This window comes from Panthera uncia, assembly GCF_023721935.1.
Source record: "Panthera uncia isolate 11264 chromosome A1 unlocalized genomic scaffold, Puncia_PCG_1.0 HiC_scaffold_17, whole genome shotgun sequence".
Taxonomy (NCBI): domain Eukaryota; kingdom Metazoa; phylum Chordata; class Mammalia; order Carnivora; family Felidae; genus Panthera; species Panthera uncia.
Window position 1 is genome coordinate 55,957,441 of NW_026057577.1, and position 20,237 is coordinate 55,977,677.

Below are 20,237 nucleotides of genomic sequence, written 5' to 3' on the forward strand. Positions count from 1 at the left end.
TCTGCCCCTCCCCGACTTGTGCTATCTCTCTCTCTCAAAATAAATAAATAAACTTAAGAAAATTAAAAAAGAATGTTAACTTTGAGGTATATTCAAACTTTAGCAGAGTATTTATACAAGTATTATGCCTTAAAAAACAACACTTAACAGGAACACCTGGCTGGCTCATTCAGTGAATCGTGCAACTCTTGGTCTTGGAGTTGTGAGTTCTAGCATCACGTTGGGTGTGGAGATTACTTAAAAATAAAATCTTAAAAAAAAAAAAAACTTTAAACACTTAATTACAGATATAAAATGGGTTCTTAGAAGACATTTTATGTGTGTCTCCTACTTAAATTTTACTGTCACATTTTCAGTTTCTCGTACTAAATTATTTTTATAGTTTTTTGTAAATTAGGTCATGTATATTTTTAAATTGAGTTGTAAAAAGAGAAGAGGAAAATGCAAATTAGGTACTAACTGAAGAGATACAATTTTTTTTTTATCATTTCTTAATGTGTGGCTTGATTTTATTTTCCTAAAATTCTTTTGAAGCTTTTCCATTCCTATCTGTTTAGTTCTGTTTATTTTTTTGTGTTTTTTTTTGAAAATTTTTTTTAAAAATATAATTTATTGTCAAATTGGTGTCCGAATTCTGTTTCATTTTGTAGTACCTGTTACCACAGAGGAACAGTTGAAGACGGTGACATTTCATTTGTTCTGCATGATATGGTCTTTGTTCTAACAGGAATAGTTGTCCCACGTAATAATGAGTTGAGAAGTGGTTCATAAAATATTACGGTTTTGAAAATGTCAGCCGACTAATTTTAATTCTAATGACTTGTTTGGCGTGAGCCTTCGGTAATGAAGTCTGTAGAGGCTGTGTAAATAGTTTTTTATCCCTGATAATCTCTAAAGACCTTGAATTTAAACTAAGGGATGTATCCTGTCTTTCTAGCTTTGAACTATGAATACATAATTCCTATTTTAATTTGACGAATGTTCAGAGTCTAATATGTTTTCCACCTGTGGATACAAATATCATATTGGAAGTCAATAGTAAAATTAGTTACCATGTTTAAAATGTCATTTGTTCTTTGTTCTTTGATCTTTGATACTGGTTTTGAGGGAAAGTGGGTATCAAAGAAAGGTAAACTCTCCCAAAAAAAACCACTTAAAATTCAAAATTTCATTAATGGGCATTCCTGGGAAAAAAGGGCCATGGAACCATATGTGTTTGGAAAAATGTTTACCCTCAACAACTAACAAAAGAGAATGCAGACTTAACATTTTTTGGCTCTCAGATTTGCTAGATTTTCATGGATAGTATTATGTGGTGATAAGCGAAGCAAGAAAATGGCATTCTCTTGGATAGGTGGTGGAGTAAGGTCCCAGTCATCAGTGGGTTCTTAGGTTCAGCTAAGTGTCCATTCTCTTAACTGCTATAAGCCACATCTGGCCCTAGTTGCTCAGAAGGATAGAGAAGCCCAAAAACCAGTCTGCTGGCACAACAAGTCTTTGCTCTTCAGTGGGAGACATCGTGACACTCCATACAGTTAACCACAGAGCCATCTGCAAGCTGTTGTCTTTTGTAGGCTAGGTAACAGCTTAGGTGCTAAGGAGTGAGACTTCCCTTGGTGGGTGCAGGAGCCTTCTTGGCATAGGACCTTAGCCCCAGAAGCCAATGTCTATTTTAACACCTTCCAATGGGCTTCCCAGTTCCCTACAAGGAGTATGCAAGTTAGCAGTCCCCAAACTCAGGAACACCTAAACATATTCCTTCAAGTAAGGGGCACCTGATGGCTCAGTGTGTTGAACATCCTACTCTTGATTCCTGCTCAGGTCCAATGGTCCCAGGGTCATGGCATTGAGCCCCACGTTGGGGGCTCATGAGCATGGAGCTTGCTTTGGATTCTATCTCTCCCTCTGTCCCTCCCCCCACTCATGCTCTTTCTCTAAAATAAAAAAAATAAAAATAAATTTAATATAATTCCTTCAAGTCAAGATACAGTTTATGAATGAGGTGTTTTGTCCTCAGCAATTATGCTTACTAATATGCTTATCAGGTTCCTAGGGGAACAGAGCTAGAAAGTTAAAAGTTAGATTCCTGTCAGGAAACAATAGATGTTGCCAAGGATGCAGAGAAAGGGGGACCCTTTTGCATTGCTGGTAGGAATGCAAACTGGTGCAGCCACTCTGGAAAACAAACAGGTTCCTCAAAAAAATTAAGAATAGAACTACCCTGTGACCCAGAAATTGCACTACTAGGTATTTATCCAAAGATACAAAAAAATGCCGATTTAAAGGGGCACATGCTCCCCATTGTTTATAGCAGTACTATCAACAATAGCCACATAATGAAAAGAGCCCAAATGTCCATCAACTGATGAATGGATAAAGAAGATATGGGTGTGTGTGTGTGTGTGTGTGTGTGTGTGTGTGTGTGTGTGTAATGACATATATGTAAATAATGGAATATTACTCCATGATCAAAAAGAAAATCTTGCCATTTGCAACAACATGGGTGGAACTGGAGGGTATTATAATAAGTGAAACAAGTCTGTCAGAGAAAGACAAATATCATATGATTTCACTCATAAGGAATTTAAGACACAAAACACATGAAAATAGAGGAAGGAAAGGAAAAATAAGATAAAAACAGAGGGAGACAAACCATAAGAGACTCTTAAATATAGACAACAAACTGAGGGTTGCTAGAGGGGTTTGGGGTGCAGGGATGGGCTAAGTGGGTGATGGGCATTAAGGAGGGCACTTGTTGGGATGAGTGCTTGTGTAAGTGATGAATCCCTAAATTCTATTCCTGAAATCATTATTGTACCGTATGTTAACTAACTTGGATTTACATTAAAAAAAAAAAAAAAAAACACCATGAAAGAAGTCAGATTCTTTCACGGAGGGAATGGTGTTTTGTTAACTTTTACTCACAAAGAATGAGTATCATCTCTTTTTTAGAACACAATTCGACAATATGTATTGAAAGCTTTGAAAGCTTTGATTGTGTGTCTTTCAAGGTGGCAGTTTTGTTTTTAGGGATTTATTGTAACAAGATACATACACAAACATGTATCTGTATATAGGTAGGTTTCCTGTAGCATTGTTTGGGGTTTTAAGTTTTTAAATGTTTTTTTAATTTTTTTAATTTACACTTATTTATTTTTGAGAGACAGAATGAGACAGAGTATGAGCAGAGGAGGGGCAGAGAGGAGACACAGAATCCGAGGCAGGCTCCAGGCTCTGAGCAAGCATTCAGCACAGAGCCTGAAGTGGAGCTCAAACCCACAAACTGTCAGATCATGACCTGAGCCGAAGTCAGACACTTAAACGACTGAGCCACCCAGGCGCCCCAAGTTTTTTAATGTTTTTGTTTGTTTGTTTAAATTTTTTTAACGTTTATTTTATTACTGAGAAACAAAGACAGAGCATGAGCAGGGGAGGGGCAGAGAGAGGAGGAGACACAGAATCCGAAGCAGGCTCCAGGCTCTGAGCTGTCAGCACAGAGCCCGACACAGGGCTCGAACTCACAGACCGCATGATCATGACCTGAGCTGAAGTCAGACGCTTAAACGACTGAGCCACCCAGGCACCCCAAGTTTTTTAATGTTTTTATTTTATTTTTGAGAGAGAGAGTGTGAGCCAGGGAGGAGCAGAGAGAGAGGGAGATACAGAATCTGAAGCAGGCTCCAGGGTCTGAGCTGTCAGCAAAGAGCCCGATGCGGGCCTCAAACCCACGAACCGCGAGATCATGACCTGAGCCAAAGTCAGACGCTTAACCGACTGAGCCACGCAGGCACCCCTCCTGCAACATTATTTGTAATGGTGAATAATTAGCATCTAAATGGTCAGCAGTTTGATAGGTAAAATACAGTACCTTCATATAATGAATACTATGTGAGTTTATGGGTAGATATTTCCAGAAATAGCATTAAAAGTGTTTATGTCAAAGTATTTAGTGTTTAACTTTGGATGATGCTTTTCTGTATAATTTTTTTTTAACATGAATCACTAATTTTTAATGTGGACTATGTGTTATTTTTTCAAAAGATCGTTTTGTACAGAAATGACCAATAGAGGATACCTGGGTAGCTCAATCAGTTGAGCATCCAACTTTGGCTTAGGTCATGATCTCATGGTTCGTGAGTTCGAGCCCCACATCGGACTTGCTGCTGTCAGTGCAGAGCCCGCTTTGGATCCTCTGCCCGCCTGTCTCTGCCACTCCCTCACTTGTGCATGCGTACGTGTGCTCTTTCACAAAAATAAACATTAAAAAGAAAGAAAAAAAAGAAATGACCAGAGAAGATTGAAATGCATACTCCTTAAATTGAATATTCATTCATTTTAAGAGTTTGTCTTAATACCATTTAAAAAGGCTTAATCTTGAACTTCTTTAATGAAGTTTTATGTATTTTATAATCTCAGGTATATCTCACATCAGCATCTGACATGATAATCTTGAAATATTTCAAGCCAATGAAATCATTTTCAATTCATTTTCTCTTATGTTATTGTGTAAGTTCTAACTTCTAGTTAAAAATCTCAAATTACAAACCTATCATCATATTATTATATATCATCATATATCATATATCATTATTATATATCATCATCATCATGTATCATAACTGATAATAAAGTGAATACAGATTTTTTTTTTTTAGTTGACTGATAGGATTAATCTTTGGGGCTGAGGAGGTTAGAATCAATATGGAACAGAAACTGTGCCTCAGTGATTGGAAAAAGCCACATAACCATATATTTTCATGTTTGGCAAAATTTAGATGCTAGCCCTCAGCAACTTTTGTCAAATTATGGGTAGGCTAGTGGGTGCCATCCTTACTTAAGGGGTTTGAAATACACACATACATATGCACACAGAAAGTTTATTCTCCATCTTCCACTTAGTAGTATGCCCATATCGTGGTTTGTCATTAATATCTCCCCAGCTGCTAATAGTCTTGCTACTGTATTTGTTTCAGAAAATGTAAAACAAATTATTTCCTCAAATGTTACTTAAAGGAATATTGAAAAGGAAATTAAAATTTGAGCTGTACTTTCAAAAAAATAAGAATCCTACAAGGAATATCCAAGGAAATGTTTGGGTTTATTACCTACGATTTTATATCAGTCATGTTTCTTATTGTCCCTACAAATGGATGGTAGAGAGTTAGTTGATCCTACAGAAATGCCATGGGACTTTGGGACTTAGACTACGGTTATAGTCCCCGTCGACCAAGGACTATGTTACCTCAGTTGGTCCATCTATAAAATGAATGAATTAGATGAGATCATCTCTTAGGTCTTTCTCAACTAAAGAAGCCCTAAAGATTGAAGTAATTTTGGGGGTGCCTGGGGGGCTCAGTTGGTTAAGCATCCTTCAGCTCAGGTCATGATCTCCTGGTTCATGAGTTCGAGCCTCACATCAGTCTCTGTGCTGACAGCTGGGACCCTGGAGCCTGCTTCGGATTCTCTGTCTCCCTCTCTCTCTCTGCCCCTCCCTGCTCATGCTGTTTCTCTTTCTCTCTCAAAAATAAACATTAAAAAAATTTTTTTAAAGATTGAAGTAATTTGTAACTCTAAGATTTATATGATGAAGTTTCTCATAATTTTACGTTCTGTCTTCCAGTTTATACCTGTTCAAACTAGGGATAGCCCCCCAAATCCAGGATTTGTTGGGCAAAGTCGACTTCACAGGTACTCTTCTTTACAATTTTTACGTGGTTGTTTACTAAGAAAATGAATCTATATTTTTTTTCCTTTTGACATCATCGAATCCCTTTTTCTTCTGTACTGATCAGAGGAGAAAACGTTATTATCTTGTTTGTCTTTGACCAGTTTTCCTTTTCCCCACATTTGTGAAAGGAGAAACTGAGGTTGACTCCTTCCTTCCTAAGGTTCTTGTTCGGAAATGTCCCACCTTCTTGATAAAGACATTTTTTTTTCCTTTCTTTTTGTTTTTAAATAATGGCGTCGTGGTTTTGATTTTCTTTATTTAGAAAAATAAGCCTTGAATTTTGGGGAGAGAGACCTGGGGGATGAAGACATTTCTTGACATGAATATACTCATTCCTACCTCCATCTTGATATTGTTTGTTGTTTTTTTTTTCAGAGGAGGAAATTAGTAATATGAGAAAGGAACTGGACAAATATGGAATACAGATGCCATCTTTCAGCAAAATAGGTGGTATTCTGGCTAATGAACTGTCAGTGGATGAAGCTGCTTGTGAGTCTCCTGAAATCAGAACTTGCTGTTGACCTGGGATTCACCTATACTTTATTCGTTGATTTTGGTTACAAGAAATAGAATGTTTAGAAAATACCTTCAGCCCCCTTTTGAAGTTTTCATTATATGTATTGTAGATGGTTGAGCACATGAAAATATAAGCATGGGATTGATTTAGTCTTTAAACATCTACTTGTGCAGTTTGAATTAAAACGTTTTAGAAATATCTTTATTCTCCAAAATATTTCTTTGTTTTCTATGTCCTGTCCTGGCCCTTTGCTTTCTTCGGTAGAGTACATTGCTACAGTTGTCTTTTAGCGTTGCAAGTTAAATTACAGATACCATTTGGAAACGACCTGATACTTTTAAAGTGTCCATGTGACCCTTCAAACCCCTAGTGGTTGACATAGTGTTTGGTTCATTTGAGTCTTTCAGTGCAGGTTGAGTAAATTAATACAGATTACACGGTAGATGCTTAGGAGACAGGACCCAAGATAGATGGGCAGGTGGAGAGGTCGTCGGAGGGGCTCTCTGGGAAGTGTCTAGGGTCTCTTCTTTTGCCCTTGTTACTGGAAGCCAGAGAAGAAAGTAAAAGAAAAGTAAATTAAAACAAAGCAAACTGCTTACATTATGTGGTGTCATTACAGCTGTCCATGTTGTCTTTCCTGATAAAAATCTTTTTTTCTCTTTTCAGTGCACGCTGCAGTTATAGCCATTAATGAAGCTATTGAAAAAGGAATAGCAGAGCAAACCATCATAACGCTAAGAAACCCAAATGCAGTTTTAACTTTAATAGATGACAACCTTGCACAGGAGTATCAGAAGGAACTCTGGGAAGCCAAAAAGAGAAAAGAGGAAAATGCAAGACTGAAGGTATTTAATTAGATTCCTAGTACTATGGCTATGAGCATAAAAAAGCCTTATTGTTAAAAGTGACATTTTTAAATCAACTGGCTGTGGTCTCTGTCGCCATAGGCCGTTGGTTTGGGTGAAATGTAAGGGTAAGAGAAGACTATGCACTATGTAAAAAAAAAAATGAGGTTTCCTTTTATGATGATTCTTCCAGTTGCAAGGATTAAAGGTCATGTCGTAAATTTTTACTACTTTCCTGGGAAGTGTAGATACAGTAGCTAAACATCTTCCCTCGTGAGGCATCACCTGCAGACCTTGTATTAGCCAGGATACCTTTAGATTCATTAGTAGAGAGTAATGATTCATTGCGGTGAAGTTGAGAGATGCTGTTTTTAAATTCACTCTCCTCGTTTTCTCCCATTAGTTCACCCTCATATTTTGCCTTGCGTCCTCTGCAAGGCAGCCTGATCCTGACTTGACCCAACGTGTCTTACATGACTGTGGACTTTGTGTACACGTAGAGCTTCCATTTCCTGGCCACCCCTCTCCTCCTCAAGCTCTTGCCACATCAGCTTCGGCTCCATTCCCAAACTTTTCTCACCTGGTGGCTTCTGGCGCTATCTGGCACACTCGTGCCCTCCCCCCCACCCCCGACCACCTGCCTTGAGGTTGTTGACCTACATGGCTTCTTGCTGCTTTATTGCCATGGTTCTCCTCTGTATCTCTTAGTGTCTCTTCTTCCTCCTGCCTCTGTGTATGGGAATTCTTTAAGGTCTGACATTGAATCCCATCTGTCTCTGTTCTTCCTAAGCTCATCCACTCACTGAAGTGATAGGAGCTTGCTACCAGGCCCTCTAATGCTCCTCCAGGTGACTTCATCTCTGTCCCATGGGCCTTGCCCCTCACTACATAGGAAGAGTGAAGAGTGCTTATCTCTACCCTGCCCTTCTCACACATGGGCCCCTAACTGACTTCACTTTGGAAAGACTTCCCCCATGTTTTAGAACTCCTTCTGTGCCCCCCATATCCATCACTGCATTCTGTTGCCTCTTCTTGCCAGGCTTACATCTGTCTCCCACTTTCTAGTCTTACCATTCTTGTCTCAGCCTTGCCCTCCCCCCTTACCATGCCTCAGGGTTCTTCCAGCACCTTCCTCAAGGGTGGCCCTGCTTCCTACCATTCTCCGAACCAACCGCTCTCGGAGCTACAGGTTGCAAAAGTAATCTTCAACTGTAGATCTGATATCAGCCCCTGGAAACCTCCCTGCATTCCCTGCTGCCTACTGAGTTAAGTACAGGCCCTTCACTTGGCTTTAAAAGCCTCCGGAGGGGGCACCTGCGTAGCTCAGTCAGTTAAGCGTCCGATGATCTCACATTTCAAGGATTCAAGCCCTGCACGGAGCTCGCTGCTGTTAGCACAGAGCCCGCTTCAGATCCTCCCTCCCTCCCTCCCCCTCTCTCTCTCTCTCATTCTCTCTCTCTCTCTCTGCTCTTCTCCCTTGCACACTATCTCTCTCTCTCTCTCAAAATGAGTAAATAAACATTTAAAAAAAAAACTTCCAGGATACCCAACCAACCTCCCCATCTTTCTGGCTGTGTGCTGTAGCCCACCTTGCCAAACTGTCTTGCCTTTTTCACCAAATCCTGTAGTCTACACCCTGTTCCCCTCTCTGCCCTGTTCCTCCAGGACCTCCTCGGTTGTCACCTTGTTCGAGTGTTCTTTCCAACTGAGTGTGTAATTCTACAGAGTCTGTTCTACGTATATTCGTTGTTTATGGTGTCGATTTTATTAGACTGAATGCAATGAAATTGTCAATATTCCACTGGCTTCAGTCTACACAAAGTGGCAATATCAAGTGGTCCAACCTAATGTTTTCCACAAGAGACAGTTAGACACTTTCAGAGAGTCACTAGGGCTCTTGTTCGTCTTCGTCATCCTTGCCAGGTGTATGTAACCCCAGTGTCTTGCACAGAGCAAGCACTCTTTGGTGCTTATTCTGAATTCAAACGAATCTAAGTAAACCATTTTTCTCACTCTTGGCATTTGGCTTTTGAATATCGAGATTGGAAACCTTGTATTTAACCTCAGGAATCAGTAAAGACTTTGTCTTGTAGAATAACTGTATTTCCGAAGAAGAAAGAGACGCCTATGAAGAGCTGCTGACACAAGCAGAAATCCAAGGCAACATCAATAAAGTCAACAGTAAGTAATGAAGGAAACGGAGATACAAAGTTTCCTTGTCAGAATTGCACCAAAACTCCATTTGTGTCCTTGTAAAATTGCCTTATGTGGTGAAAAATCCACTAACTGTCAATGTTGCTCTTAATTATGGTGCATCATCTGGCAGCATCCCATGGAATTTTGGGGGTGATCTTGCCCCCCCAGTGCATGCAGAGTATCTTAGAATACCTTGAAGCTAGTTTAGTTCTACCATCTCATTTCGAACCTATCCCTTAGTTGGGCTCATATTGAAGGCTGTTTAGTAAAAGATTACGACTTAAGGATTTTCATTTCTTGCCCATGATTATGTGACAGTGTTTGACTGGAATTGTAAAAAATATCGTTGACACCTGTGCTCTTTTTTTTACTGTCCAGTCATTGGTTTGCACTTGGTAAGAATTATTTTCTTACAGTGTGTGCACCTTTATGGCAAGTGAATGAGACTGAATGGGCCAGTGAAATTGCACGGTGGCGGGTTTGAATCCCATGTCCTCAAACTGTTGGGGAGTCTCACAGTGTAATTTCTCTTCATATCCAGTTCAGTTGTATGACAGTAAAGAACAGAAAACTAGGGTAATTAAAATTATCACATGTAAGTTCGGAGAGATTAATCTCTTTACTAGCCTTTTTCCCATCTCTAATAAAAATTGGTTTTATGGGGCACCTGGGTGGCTCAGTTGGTTAAGTGTCCGACTTCAGCTCCAGTTATGATCTCACAGTCTGTGGGTTCAAGCCCTGCATCAGGATCTGTGCTGACAGCTCAGAGCCTAGAGCCTGCTTCAGATTCTGTTTCCCTCTCTGTCTGCCCCTCCCCTGCTTCCTCCTTCCCTCCCTCTCTCTTTCTCTCAAAAATAAATAGAAATTTTTTAAAAATTGGTTTTACTTGAGGCAGTAAGGAATTCTACCTGACATTTATTTCCCCTGTGGCTTTCGAAAAAGCCCATATATACACAAAAAACTAATACATGGAAGACCATTGAGCCCATTTGATAAAGTTTGTGAACCATCTGCCCAATTTAAACTTGGGAGTGTCCACTAATTACAACAGTCCTAAGCCTTGTCCCTGATTTAACCTCCTAGATGACCTTTGAATGCTCTTTATTGTACTTAACAGTTGCAAAGATACCATAGGTTTTCCCTAGAAGTTTGCCCCAAGTGGCTGGTAGAGACATATTCAAAGGGTTCAAACAGTAATCAAGGAGGCCCAGAGAAAATTGATGTAAATATCTAGCAGTTAACAACTGAGTGGGTTTGAGAATTTCCCTCACACACAAAATTGCTGACAGCTCCAGGGTAACTTTATTTTTAAGGGATCACCTTAACACTAGGGAATGTATGTTCTTCTTTTATTCTTATTTAATTTCGAACATATTGGTGATGGTACACGAAACAGTTTTAAGTTTCTCTTTCTGCTCTATTTGAAAACTGAGAATTTCATTATGCTTGACAGAAATGAATTACAGGAAGAAATTACATTGCCAGCAAGGCAGCTGAGGTCCGTAAACTTCGGGAGGAAATGATTCCATAGCCTTTTGCCATCCTTTATTTTGAAAACAGGTTTCTTTTTCTTTTTCTTTTTCTTCTCTTTTTTTTTTGTTTCTTTTTTTTTAAATAGAATACCTTATATAAATGTTTTCATACTTAATGGCATACTTTCCTGACCACAAATTTCATGCCACAGTGGCTATGCTTTCTTTCCCATTTTCAAATAGAAAGCATGAGATGATTTGCACTGATGCATAACCAGCTCAAATTATGAAGGGCATTGCAATGTTCGCCGGCTTCCAATGCGTAGAACATGATGATTCTGAAGTTGTTTTCTCTCTCCCCATCTGAAAATTTATAATCGAATAGAACTAACAACAGTCTTGAAAAACCGACTAGAACATATTTTAGTCAGGGACATGACAATAAGACAACCGTATGCTTTAAAATAAGTATAGCTACTTGATAAGCCTTTTCTCAACCATGTAGGTTATTATCTTAAAATGTTAAGGTGTCTGTGTTCATTACAGCCAGAGAAGTGACGTAAGTGACAGCTTCGATGGTAATGTCATCAGATCTATTGTCAGAGGCATCAGCTTTGTTTGAACTGCCATCATTTAACTTTTTGGTTTGGCATATGCGTTCCATTAGTTACAACACATATTCTGTTAAAATCAAGGCGGGAAATACTGTTAAATGCAGAGTATAAATGAGTGGGTAAGCTCACTTTATTTGTTTACTTTTAGGAGAAATGGTTCCTAAAGAGTGTCATAAGGCTATGATTTTCTGCTATTTTACCATCCAGTGGTGCACATTCACATAATGGAGTTTTCAAAGGGGAAGTAGAATCCTCTCCAAAATAATGAGAGACACAGCTGGGAGGCTCTTGGTGACTTTCACAGGACAGCAGATGCCACAGATGTCCACTGACCTTTCTTTCTGGGATTTTTTTTTGTCGGACATAGCCATTCTTAGAATGGAGAAACATGTTGGGGTTCTTAAAGTCCTTTAGAATAAGTGTAAGTTTTGGAGGGGTGTAACGAAGAAAATCACGTTGGCTGTAAGTATTTCCTGCTGTTGAACGATGTGTGTCAGGAGAAAGGTTATGGAGGGTAACTCCTTGTGAATGAGTTGCAGAAGGCAAATTGTCATCTGTTCAAAGGGTTAGAGTAATCTTAGCTTTAATCTAGTCACGCATTAGGGAGACAGACTACCCATGAAAAGCTCTAGAAATCTATGAGTCCGTGTGCTCTCTCTTACCCTGAAACTTAATTTACAGGACAAAATGCTGCTGGTTCTGTCCAGTTTGTTGCTGCCTGGTGGCAGGGTCAGTCACTCATTCTTCCAGTTGGTCAGCAATTCTGTTTCTTTTTTCTGAAAACTGTGATGAATCTACTGTTTCAGGCACCCTCAGTCTGGTCACTAAATTCAGTTACAACGGGTAGAGATCTCACAGAGCTTGTGGTAGCGTCAGATAATGTAAACCAGGGCATTTCTGTGATCAGTGTTTTTGGTTTTGTTTTGTTTTTTAAGGTTAGGGGATACTGGCACAGTTATTTAATCGTACCAATTTTGGTTGTAATATTTTATTTTTAAAATTTTTTGAAGTTCATTTGAGAGAGAGAGACAGTGTAGGTGGTGGTGGGGGAGTGGGGGGGTGGAAAGACAGAGAAAAAGCACCAGTGGGGGAAGGGCAGAGAGACAGAGAGAGTCCCACGCAGGCTCCACACCGTCAGCCCAAAGCCCAACGTGGAGCTCAAACTCACAAAACCGAGAGATCATGACCTGATCCGAAACCGAGAGATACTTAACCAACTCAGCCACCCACGCGCCCCAGGTTGTAATATTAAACACACACACACACACACACACACACACACACACACACACACGCACACCTGAAATGTTTTTTTCTTAAAGTCACACTTGGCAAAACCCAAGAGTGGAGGGGAGAGTGTTCTGAGAATGAATACCAACACTCTCAGCACTCTCTTCAGGTGCTGGCCGGGTTGCCTGTGGTGCTGCATCAGAGGGGGGGTACAGCAGCAGGGCGAGGCTGGCTTCTGACGTTCACGTAGCTTCGGTCTCCTTGCAAAGGCAGTACTAATACACAAGGAGCGTTCAAGAACAAGGCCCGTGGGATCCGTATGGCCCATCTCTAAATACTGTGGGGATCCCCAAGTGGTGACCTCTTGAGGAACTGAAACAACCTGAAGCCCTAATGGAAGTGAGACCAGAGCTGATCCTGAAGGGTAAGATTTTGTAGGGAAGTCATGCTAGACAGGAGTGACCTCAGAGCCCCAGCTCTTTCTTTGCTGAAGTCCTTTTAGGGACCATCTCCATGGACTGGACTGACTTCTAGGTACTGAGCTACCATTTCCACGGCTCTGCCTGGCCTCCGTCTGCAGCTTTTCAGAGTTCATGGAAAGGGACTGCTTAGGTTGTAACCCTTGGAAAGATGGGCTGGCTAGGTCAGCAGAGAAAGCTGTGGAAAAAGCGGGCATTCTGATGGAATGTGACACCCACCCCCCACCCCCCTGCTCAGGGCTGGCTGCAGTGAGCCACATCAATGCTGTCATTCGGGAAGGCGACCCCGAGAACACGCTGCTTGCCCTGAAGAGACCGGAGGCCCAGCTGCCTGAAGTTTATCCTTTTGCTGCTGGGATGTATCAGAACGAACTTTTCAACCTCCAGAAACAGAACGCCATGGTAAGTCCGAGGGCACTCCAGTTACAAAGGTGTTAATTCTAAGTTAGAGCTGTGAGGAAGGCAGTTTAGGAAAGGTGAATGGGCATAGAGTCTTTAACTTGTATCAACCCCCATTCCCACTCCCTCCCTGGACCAATTCCATGGCTGAGTTCCTCTTTAAATCCTGCTTTTTATCTCTGTAAAGAATCTGAATAGTTAGGAAATTCAAGCAGGGCTCAACACAAACACACCTTGAAAAGAAGTCATTCTTGTTCTCTGGTTTTTGAAACATGTTGGATAACTTTTTCACTATACTGAAATTTTTTTCAAATATGTCATGTTTTTGAAATAGAATAATTAGCTGTGAATCCGCAGTTCTAGAAATCTGCAACCAAGAACATTAGCACCATGGCTTTAATTTTTTGTAAATTTCATGCTGCTTAATATGCTGATGATATTAAACAGTAATACATACGGTTACAGTATTAAAACCATGTGTACTCATATAGGATTAACCCAGACAACGGAACAGAATAAAAATTACTGGAAGCAGAGCCAAGAATTAAGTATATGAGAGCACTAGTATTTCAAAAAGGTGGGGAAAAGAATGAAATCCTTCCAAGTGTTTAACCATTTGGGAAAGAAAACATGACCTCACTCTACATATCAGAATAAATTTCCAGTATAAAAAGTTAAATGTAAAAAGTAACTTAAAAAATGAAGGTTCGAAGGAAACGTAAAAGAACACTGGATCTTAAAAATCCGAAACGGCACTGTTGTACCAGAAAAAAGCGAGGAGGAGAGGCCGAGAGCATGAACAGCTAATTCACAAAGCGAGGAATATACGCTGACACACAAAAAATGTCCGACCTCAATCGGAAGTAAATGTGAATTAAAATAGTTATTTTGGGAAATCAGATTGGCAGAGTTTTGAGAGATCTAACATAGCGTAGGCATAAATTTGGCACAGCAGGCGTCTTCACAGCCGGTGGAAGCAGGAATGGTGCACCCTTTCTGGAGAATGAGCTCAGCAATGTGTATGCAAGTCTATTAGCCATTATCCTGTCAATTACATTGCTAGGAAAAGAGCCTAAAGAATATGAATCAAAAAGTATTCACAGCATGGTGTATAATACTGAGAAGCAAGGAACAAACCATGTGCTTCGCAACAGATTGCACACACTAAATCAAGCAGAAAAAATGAGATCAAAACATACAGCATTGTCTAGAGGGTTTTTGGTAATAGGAATAAAAACAGTTCTGCTAAAAAAAAAAAAAACTTCTATAAATGTTTGCATGAGTTAAAAATAAAAGGATATACCTTAAAGGGCTTGGGTGGGAGGATTTTTTTTCTTACTCTTGATTATCAAGAGTTCTCATTTTCTGAAAAGAAAGATGTTACTTTATAATGAAAGAAAAAGAGCTTATCTTCTTAAGTTGCACTTAGGTTCTTTCATTAATAGTTCTCCCATTCCAGAAGCTTTGAAGCCCAAGGCTACTTACGCTCAGGCCTAGTGATTCATTCCTAACTGGTCATCAGTCAGCCTGTGGTTGTCCAGCCCCGTTTCTTCTTTTTCTTATCCTTGCTGCTGTAATACCACATGAGATACTTGTGGGCACTTCAATGGAAAGGGTAGAGGAGGTGGATCTCAAGTGATTTCATTCTGCTCTTCTGTTTATAATTTTATACCTTCCTTACATGTTAAACATGTAGTTCATGTAAGAAATTTGGATAAAATTTGCTTACATGCTCCCTATAATAACCTCCTTCTTGCTGTTTGCTTTTGTTACTCTAAAATCCATTGCTGTGAGATACCTGTGGAGATCCAGAAAGCTATAATGCATTTTATATAAATATTACATTGTATACATGAAATACAGAAAATATCCTAAATGTAAATATAGTTGTCAGCTTCTTTCTATTCATTTGATGCTCCCTCTATGTTCCTTTACTATGATGGAAGAAGTAACCCTTTTGAAGTTGGACCAAGTTAGTATAAAATGGTTAAAAGGAAGAGAACATTTAAGGGGGAAGGTGTTCTAAAGTGTAAGATGGGTTGTTTTTTTTTAATTTATTTGAGTATAGTTTTTTTTAGGTTTATTTATTTATTTTGAGAGAGAGAGAGCATAAGCAAGGGAGGGGCAGAGAGAGAAAAGGAGAAAGAGAATCCCAAGCAGGCTCCACACTGACAGAGCAGAGCCCAGTACAGGGCTTGATCTCATGAACCAAGAGATAATGACCTGAACCGAAATCAAGAGTCAGACGCTCACCCAACTAAGCCACTTAGGTGTCCCTCATTTGAGTATAGTTGATACACAATGCTATATTAATTTCAAGCGTGCAAGATAGTGACTTGAGAAGTTTATACTTTATGCTCTGCACATCACAAGAATACCTACCATGAGTTGTATTTTTTTTTAAATAAGCCAAATCCAGAATTATAAATCCTACTTACATTTACCAAAAAATATACTTCACATTTCTTCAAATATTCAGGACTCAGAGTATATTTTAAATTTTCTACCCAGTTATTAAAAAGTGACTCAGACTAACTTTTTTGGAACTAGAATTGATACTCTTGCCTTAACAATTGTAGTTTATCTCTCTGGGCTTATAGGTGAAATTCTCCCCTCTTTTCCTTACTCTTAATTTAAACTGAAAATCACTCCCTAAAATCTTAACCTCACACCCTGAGACAGTGACAGCATTGTCTAATCCTTCACTTAATTATTTGGTAAGTCTGAGCCTGTAAGCAGCTAATATAACTGGCTGGAATCAATTATGGAAATGCACCTGTTTGTGGAATCATAACCATTGGTTGCCATTAACTCTGTCCCCAAAACGATCAGCTAAGGACAACCCGGAAGTCTTCACCTGTTCTTTAAAGCCAGTGACAAACAGGTAGCCAGTGAGCCCTCTTCCTCCTGGGTTCTCAGAATCTTTAATTTTTCATTGTTCTTTGAAATATGCATTCTAGAGGTGCCTGGGTGGTTCAGTCAGTTAAGCATTCAACTCTTGATCTCAGCTCAGGTTTTGATCCCATGATTGTGAGTTCAAGCCTCAAGTTGGGCTCCATGATGGACGTGGAACCTACTTTAAAAAAGAAATGCATTCTAAAACCCCATCACATACATGAGGTGTGTAATTTGGGAAACTTTTATTGCTTACATTTTTCAACAGAACTACTTGGCCCACGAGGAGCTCTTGATTGCAGTGGAAATGCTGTCTGCTGTTGCTTTACTAAACCAGGCCTTGGAAAACAATGATCTTATGTCCGTGCAGAATCAGCTCAGAAGCCCAACAATAGGCTTCAATAATCTGGATGAATCATATGTAGAACGGTAAGGGAACATCTTCCAAATCTCCTTTTAATGCAGAAATGTGTGTTTGGCAGATCTTGCATATTAAAGATGTGTTCTTTGCTGAAGAATTCCCTATCTCTGTACTCATGTTCTTAAAAGCTAGTCTACTTTGTTTTGAGAGTCCTTCTAATATGCGTCCTTTTTTACAGCGTTTCTTTTAGGGGGACAAAGAGTCTAAAAATGATCACATAATGGCTTTGACTGATTGATTTGTCATTACCGAAGATTATTGGATAGGCTAAAAATAAAAGAACTATTGAAAACATACCTTCCCTTGGGCTTCTTTTGGAGACAACTGAATGTAGAAGAGTTGGAAGGAACTTTAATAACCATCCAGTCTAATCTTCTTTTACTGATGAGAGAACTAAACTTGGATTTATGGACCTACAGTTGGGCAGTTGAATCTCAAACCCTGTTCTTTTTGATTGTTAAGCCAAAGGAATCCTGAGACCACAGTGGATCGTGTTAGTGGGTAACAGTCTCAGTTTAGCAGCTCCCATTTCATGTTTCTGAAATATGCTGCTAGATAGTACACTTGATAGTATAAAATGCTATAGCAGTTCTAGAGAGAAAATTAAAGGGCCAGAATAAGGAGCCCATCAGAGATTCCGTAAGACAAAGGTCCCAAGTTAAAAGGAGTGATTTTCTGTCCTGGATTCTTGTTAGCCACTAGGGGGAGATGTCTGCATAGATCTTGACAAAAGCTCTTTTCAGGTCCTGATTCCAGCTGGAACTACTTAAATAGGTAGATTGGGTAATTGTCTTGGATCGTGTACATTGTACAAGAAAACTGAAAAGACTTTAGATTTTTTTAAAATGCTTTACCACTTGTCTGTGGAGAGAATGGCCCCAAAGCGGTAGGACAGAAGAGTTTGCTTTTTAGTCTTCTTGGAGAAACTGATGCTCTTATTCTGCATAAATTTGGCCCCCTGGTTAATATAACTCTTGAGTCTGTTACCAAGGTAATTTATTTCCACCTCCACTATTTCTGATGGCACCATTCTCTTCCCCAAGCTTAGAAACCTCAAGTTCAACTCATTTTCCTCAGCCCTGTGCTGCCTTGTGCTATGAACAGCCTGCTCATCTCCTTCCCTGACAACAGCCAGTCTGGGGGTGTTAGCTCTGTCAAATGTCCCCATTTCCCAGCCAGTACCTCATTTGATTTTTCACCTTTACTTCTGTCATCACTTCCAGATTGGTCTTCCTGTGTCTTTTCTATCCTCCTCATTTATTCTCATCTAACCAGTCTTTGCTGCTTTCCCTCAGTGCTTAAGTGGAAGACAAAGCTGGTCACTCCTATATGAAACTTACAGCCCCGTGGGGCTGTAATGGGATGTCTTGGTGAGGTAATTGTCATGACTGTCCCACCCATTGGGCATCCTGGCCGCTGTCCTCTAAATAAGCGTGCTCCCTCCCTCCAGATCATCCACTTTGATTACGAAAATTCCTCACTACCTCCCCAATTTACAAATGACCTGTTAAGGAAATGGTCTCACACCCCATTTGAAAACCACTTTTACCCCTGTGGTTTTCAACTTGGGCCTACAGATACAGCCTCAGAGTTCAAGTATTCTGTATGGGAAACTTTAAAAATTGGCTCATTTTTAATAATCTTTTTAAAGCTTGCCTTAAGCACTTTGTGGGCCAGCTGGATGACCAGTACCAAGATGAGATTTCAAGGTCCCCTTTGGTTCTTGTACTGACAGCCCTCATTGATCTTCTCGGCCTCAGCATTTTACTTGCCTGGTCAGCTTTTTAACTCAGTTCTTGGAAACCCAAGTTCACAGGTTTTCAAGATGAAGAAACGTGGCTCTATCTGGGCCTCACCCCATGCTCTTCCAAGTTCTTCATAGCACAGGGGTGTGGGGCAGGGCAGCCTTGATGAATCAGAGTGTCAACCTGTTTAGCGTGGCTTCCACCCTTGGGCTGTGGTTTCCCAGAAAGACTCATTTGTCTAATTCTCACCAAAGTGCTGTCTAGTTGGTATTGGCTCTAGGCATATGTTGTCCCAGATTAATTGTTCTAAATGTAGCTGTGGTTATAATGCTCTCCATTTGTTCCTTGTTCTCATCTGAATTAAGAACATACCCCTTACTGTAAACATGTTGTTCTGACCTTAGCTCTCGGTCCAGCTCTCCTTGTGTTTTGCACCTCAGCCAACCTGGATCCTAATACATTGTGGACTTTCTGGCCTGCCTGCTTCTATGCATGGTCGTGTCCCCACCGGGAATGGAGTGCCGGTCACCCCTGTCCTGGCACACTCCCGGAGCTGCCTTCCATAGATTATTCTTTCACAAATTATTTCCATACTTCTCTCCACCCCAGCTAATGTCATCTCTCCTGAGAACTAGCATTCTGTGGTTAGAGGAACATAGCACCGGAGTCACACATACTTGAGTCTGACTCTTCATAATCTTGTCTCCTCATCTAAGCACAAAAAAAAAAAAAAAAAAAACAAAAACAAAAACACTCACTCTGCATCTGCAGAACAGTTTCACAGATTAAATGCTTGGTTTGATGCCTGTCTCGGGCAAGGTGTTCTACTACTAAGGGTTTCCTTCCACTTCTTCCTTGGAACTTCGTTATTTCTACTCTCCTGGACTGTCTCTTACGGCATTTCTTGTGCTCTGCTTTTATACCCTGTTTGAGTTTCTGTCTTCTTAACCCCTGGGCTGAAAGCTCCTGCACCTTGTTCATGCTCACAGCCCTGCATGCCTGCCACAGGCCTTGCAACGTTGGTTTCATGTTAATAATCATTTGCCGAACTGAATTGGGATTGTAATCCTCTTGGAGCTTCAGAAGTCTGTTAGAAATGCAGTATTACTGGTCTGCCTGTAGCAAACAGTGAGGAGAGCTCAGAGAGGTGTGGAGGGAAAGGACTCAGATCTCTCTGTGAGGGTGAACTGCAGAGTATTTTCTGTGGTTGGTCCCTTAGTACCGGACACTCATCCTCACATGGAAAAGCCAGTGGAGTTCTGCTGCATCACTTGTAAAATCTCTTCCTTTTGGCCATCGTTGATTCATTTTGTTTCTAAAGAAACAACGTGCAATTCTGGGATTCTTTTCTGCATTTCTCCTTAAGCTTTCTCGTTTTATTCCCATCGAATCATCATTTAGATGTTAAGCATGTGAAATGCCCATGGGGATTTCGCATTTGCTTACAGAATGGTCTCTGTCTATAAGGGGTATTAACAAATGCAGGTTGAAGTTTATCCATTTTGTTATTGTATCCAGTATTATTTATATATTACTAGTGCAGCAGAGTGTTTTCCTAGGCTTGTAAGGAGTGGTAGGGTGAAAACCTCAAACACGACAGCCAGTTTCAGGCCTGAATTTAGTGATCCCTCATTCGGTCACAGATAAAGGATCATCGCCACCACTTCCTACACTGAATGATGTTTTTCCCTCTCAA

At 40.2% G+C, this 20,237-nt stretch overlaps 1 protein-coding gene across 3 annotated transcripts in view; it reads left to right on the plus strand.

Moving 5' to 3' along the window:
* The window catches only part of IQGAP2 (IQ motif containing GTPase activating protein 2), a 294,952-nt gene that overhangs the window by 170,470 nt on the left and 104,245 nt on the right, over window positions 1-20,237 (plus strand). For all 3 annotated transcript variants that reach the window (XM_049649666.1, XM_049649667.1, XM_049649668.1), the window contains exons 6-11: window positions 5,621-5,688; window positions 6,104-6,217; window positions 6,912-7,090; window positions 9,184-9,271; window positions 13,320-13,483; window positions 16,644-16,804. In XM_049649666.1, the coding sequence (XP_049505623.1) occupies window positions 5,621-5,688; window positions 6,104-6,217; window positions 6,912-7,090; window positions 9,184-9,271; window positions 13,320-13,483; window positions 16,644-16,804 (774 nt within the window). The remainder of the gene's footprint in view (window positions 1-5,620; window positions 5,689-6,103; window positions 6,218-6,911; window positions 7,091-9,183; window positions 9,272-13,319; window positions 13,484-16,643; window positions 16,805-20,237) is intronic.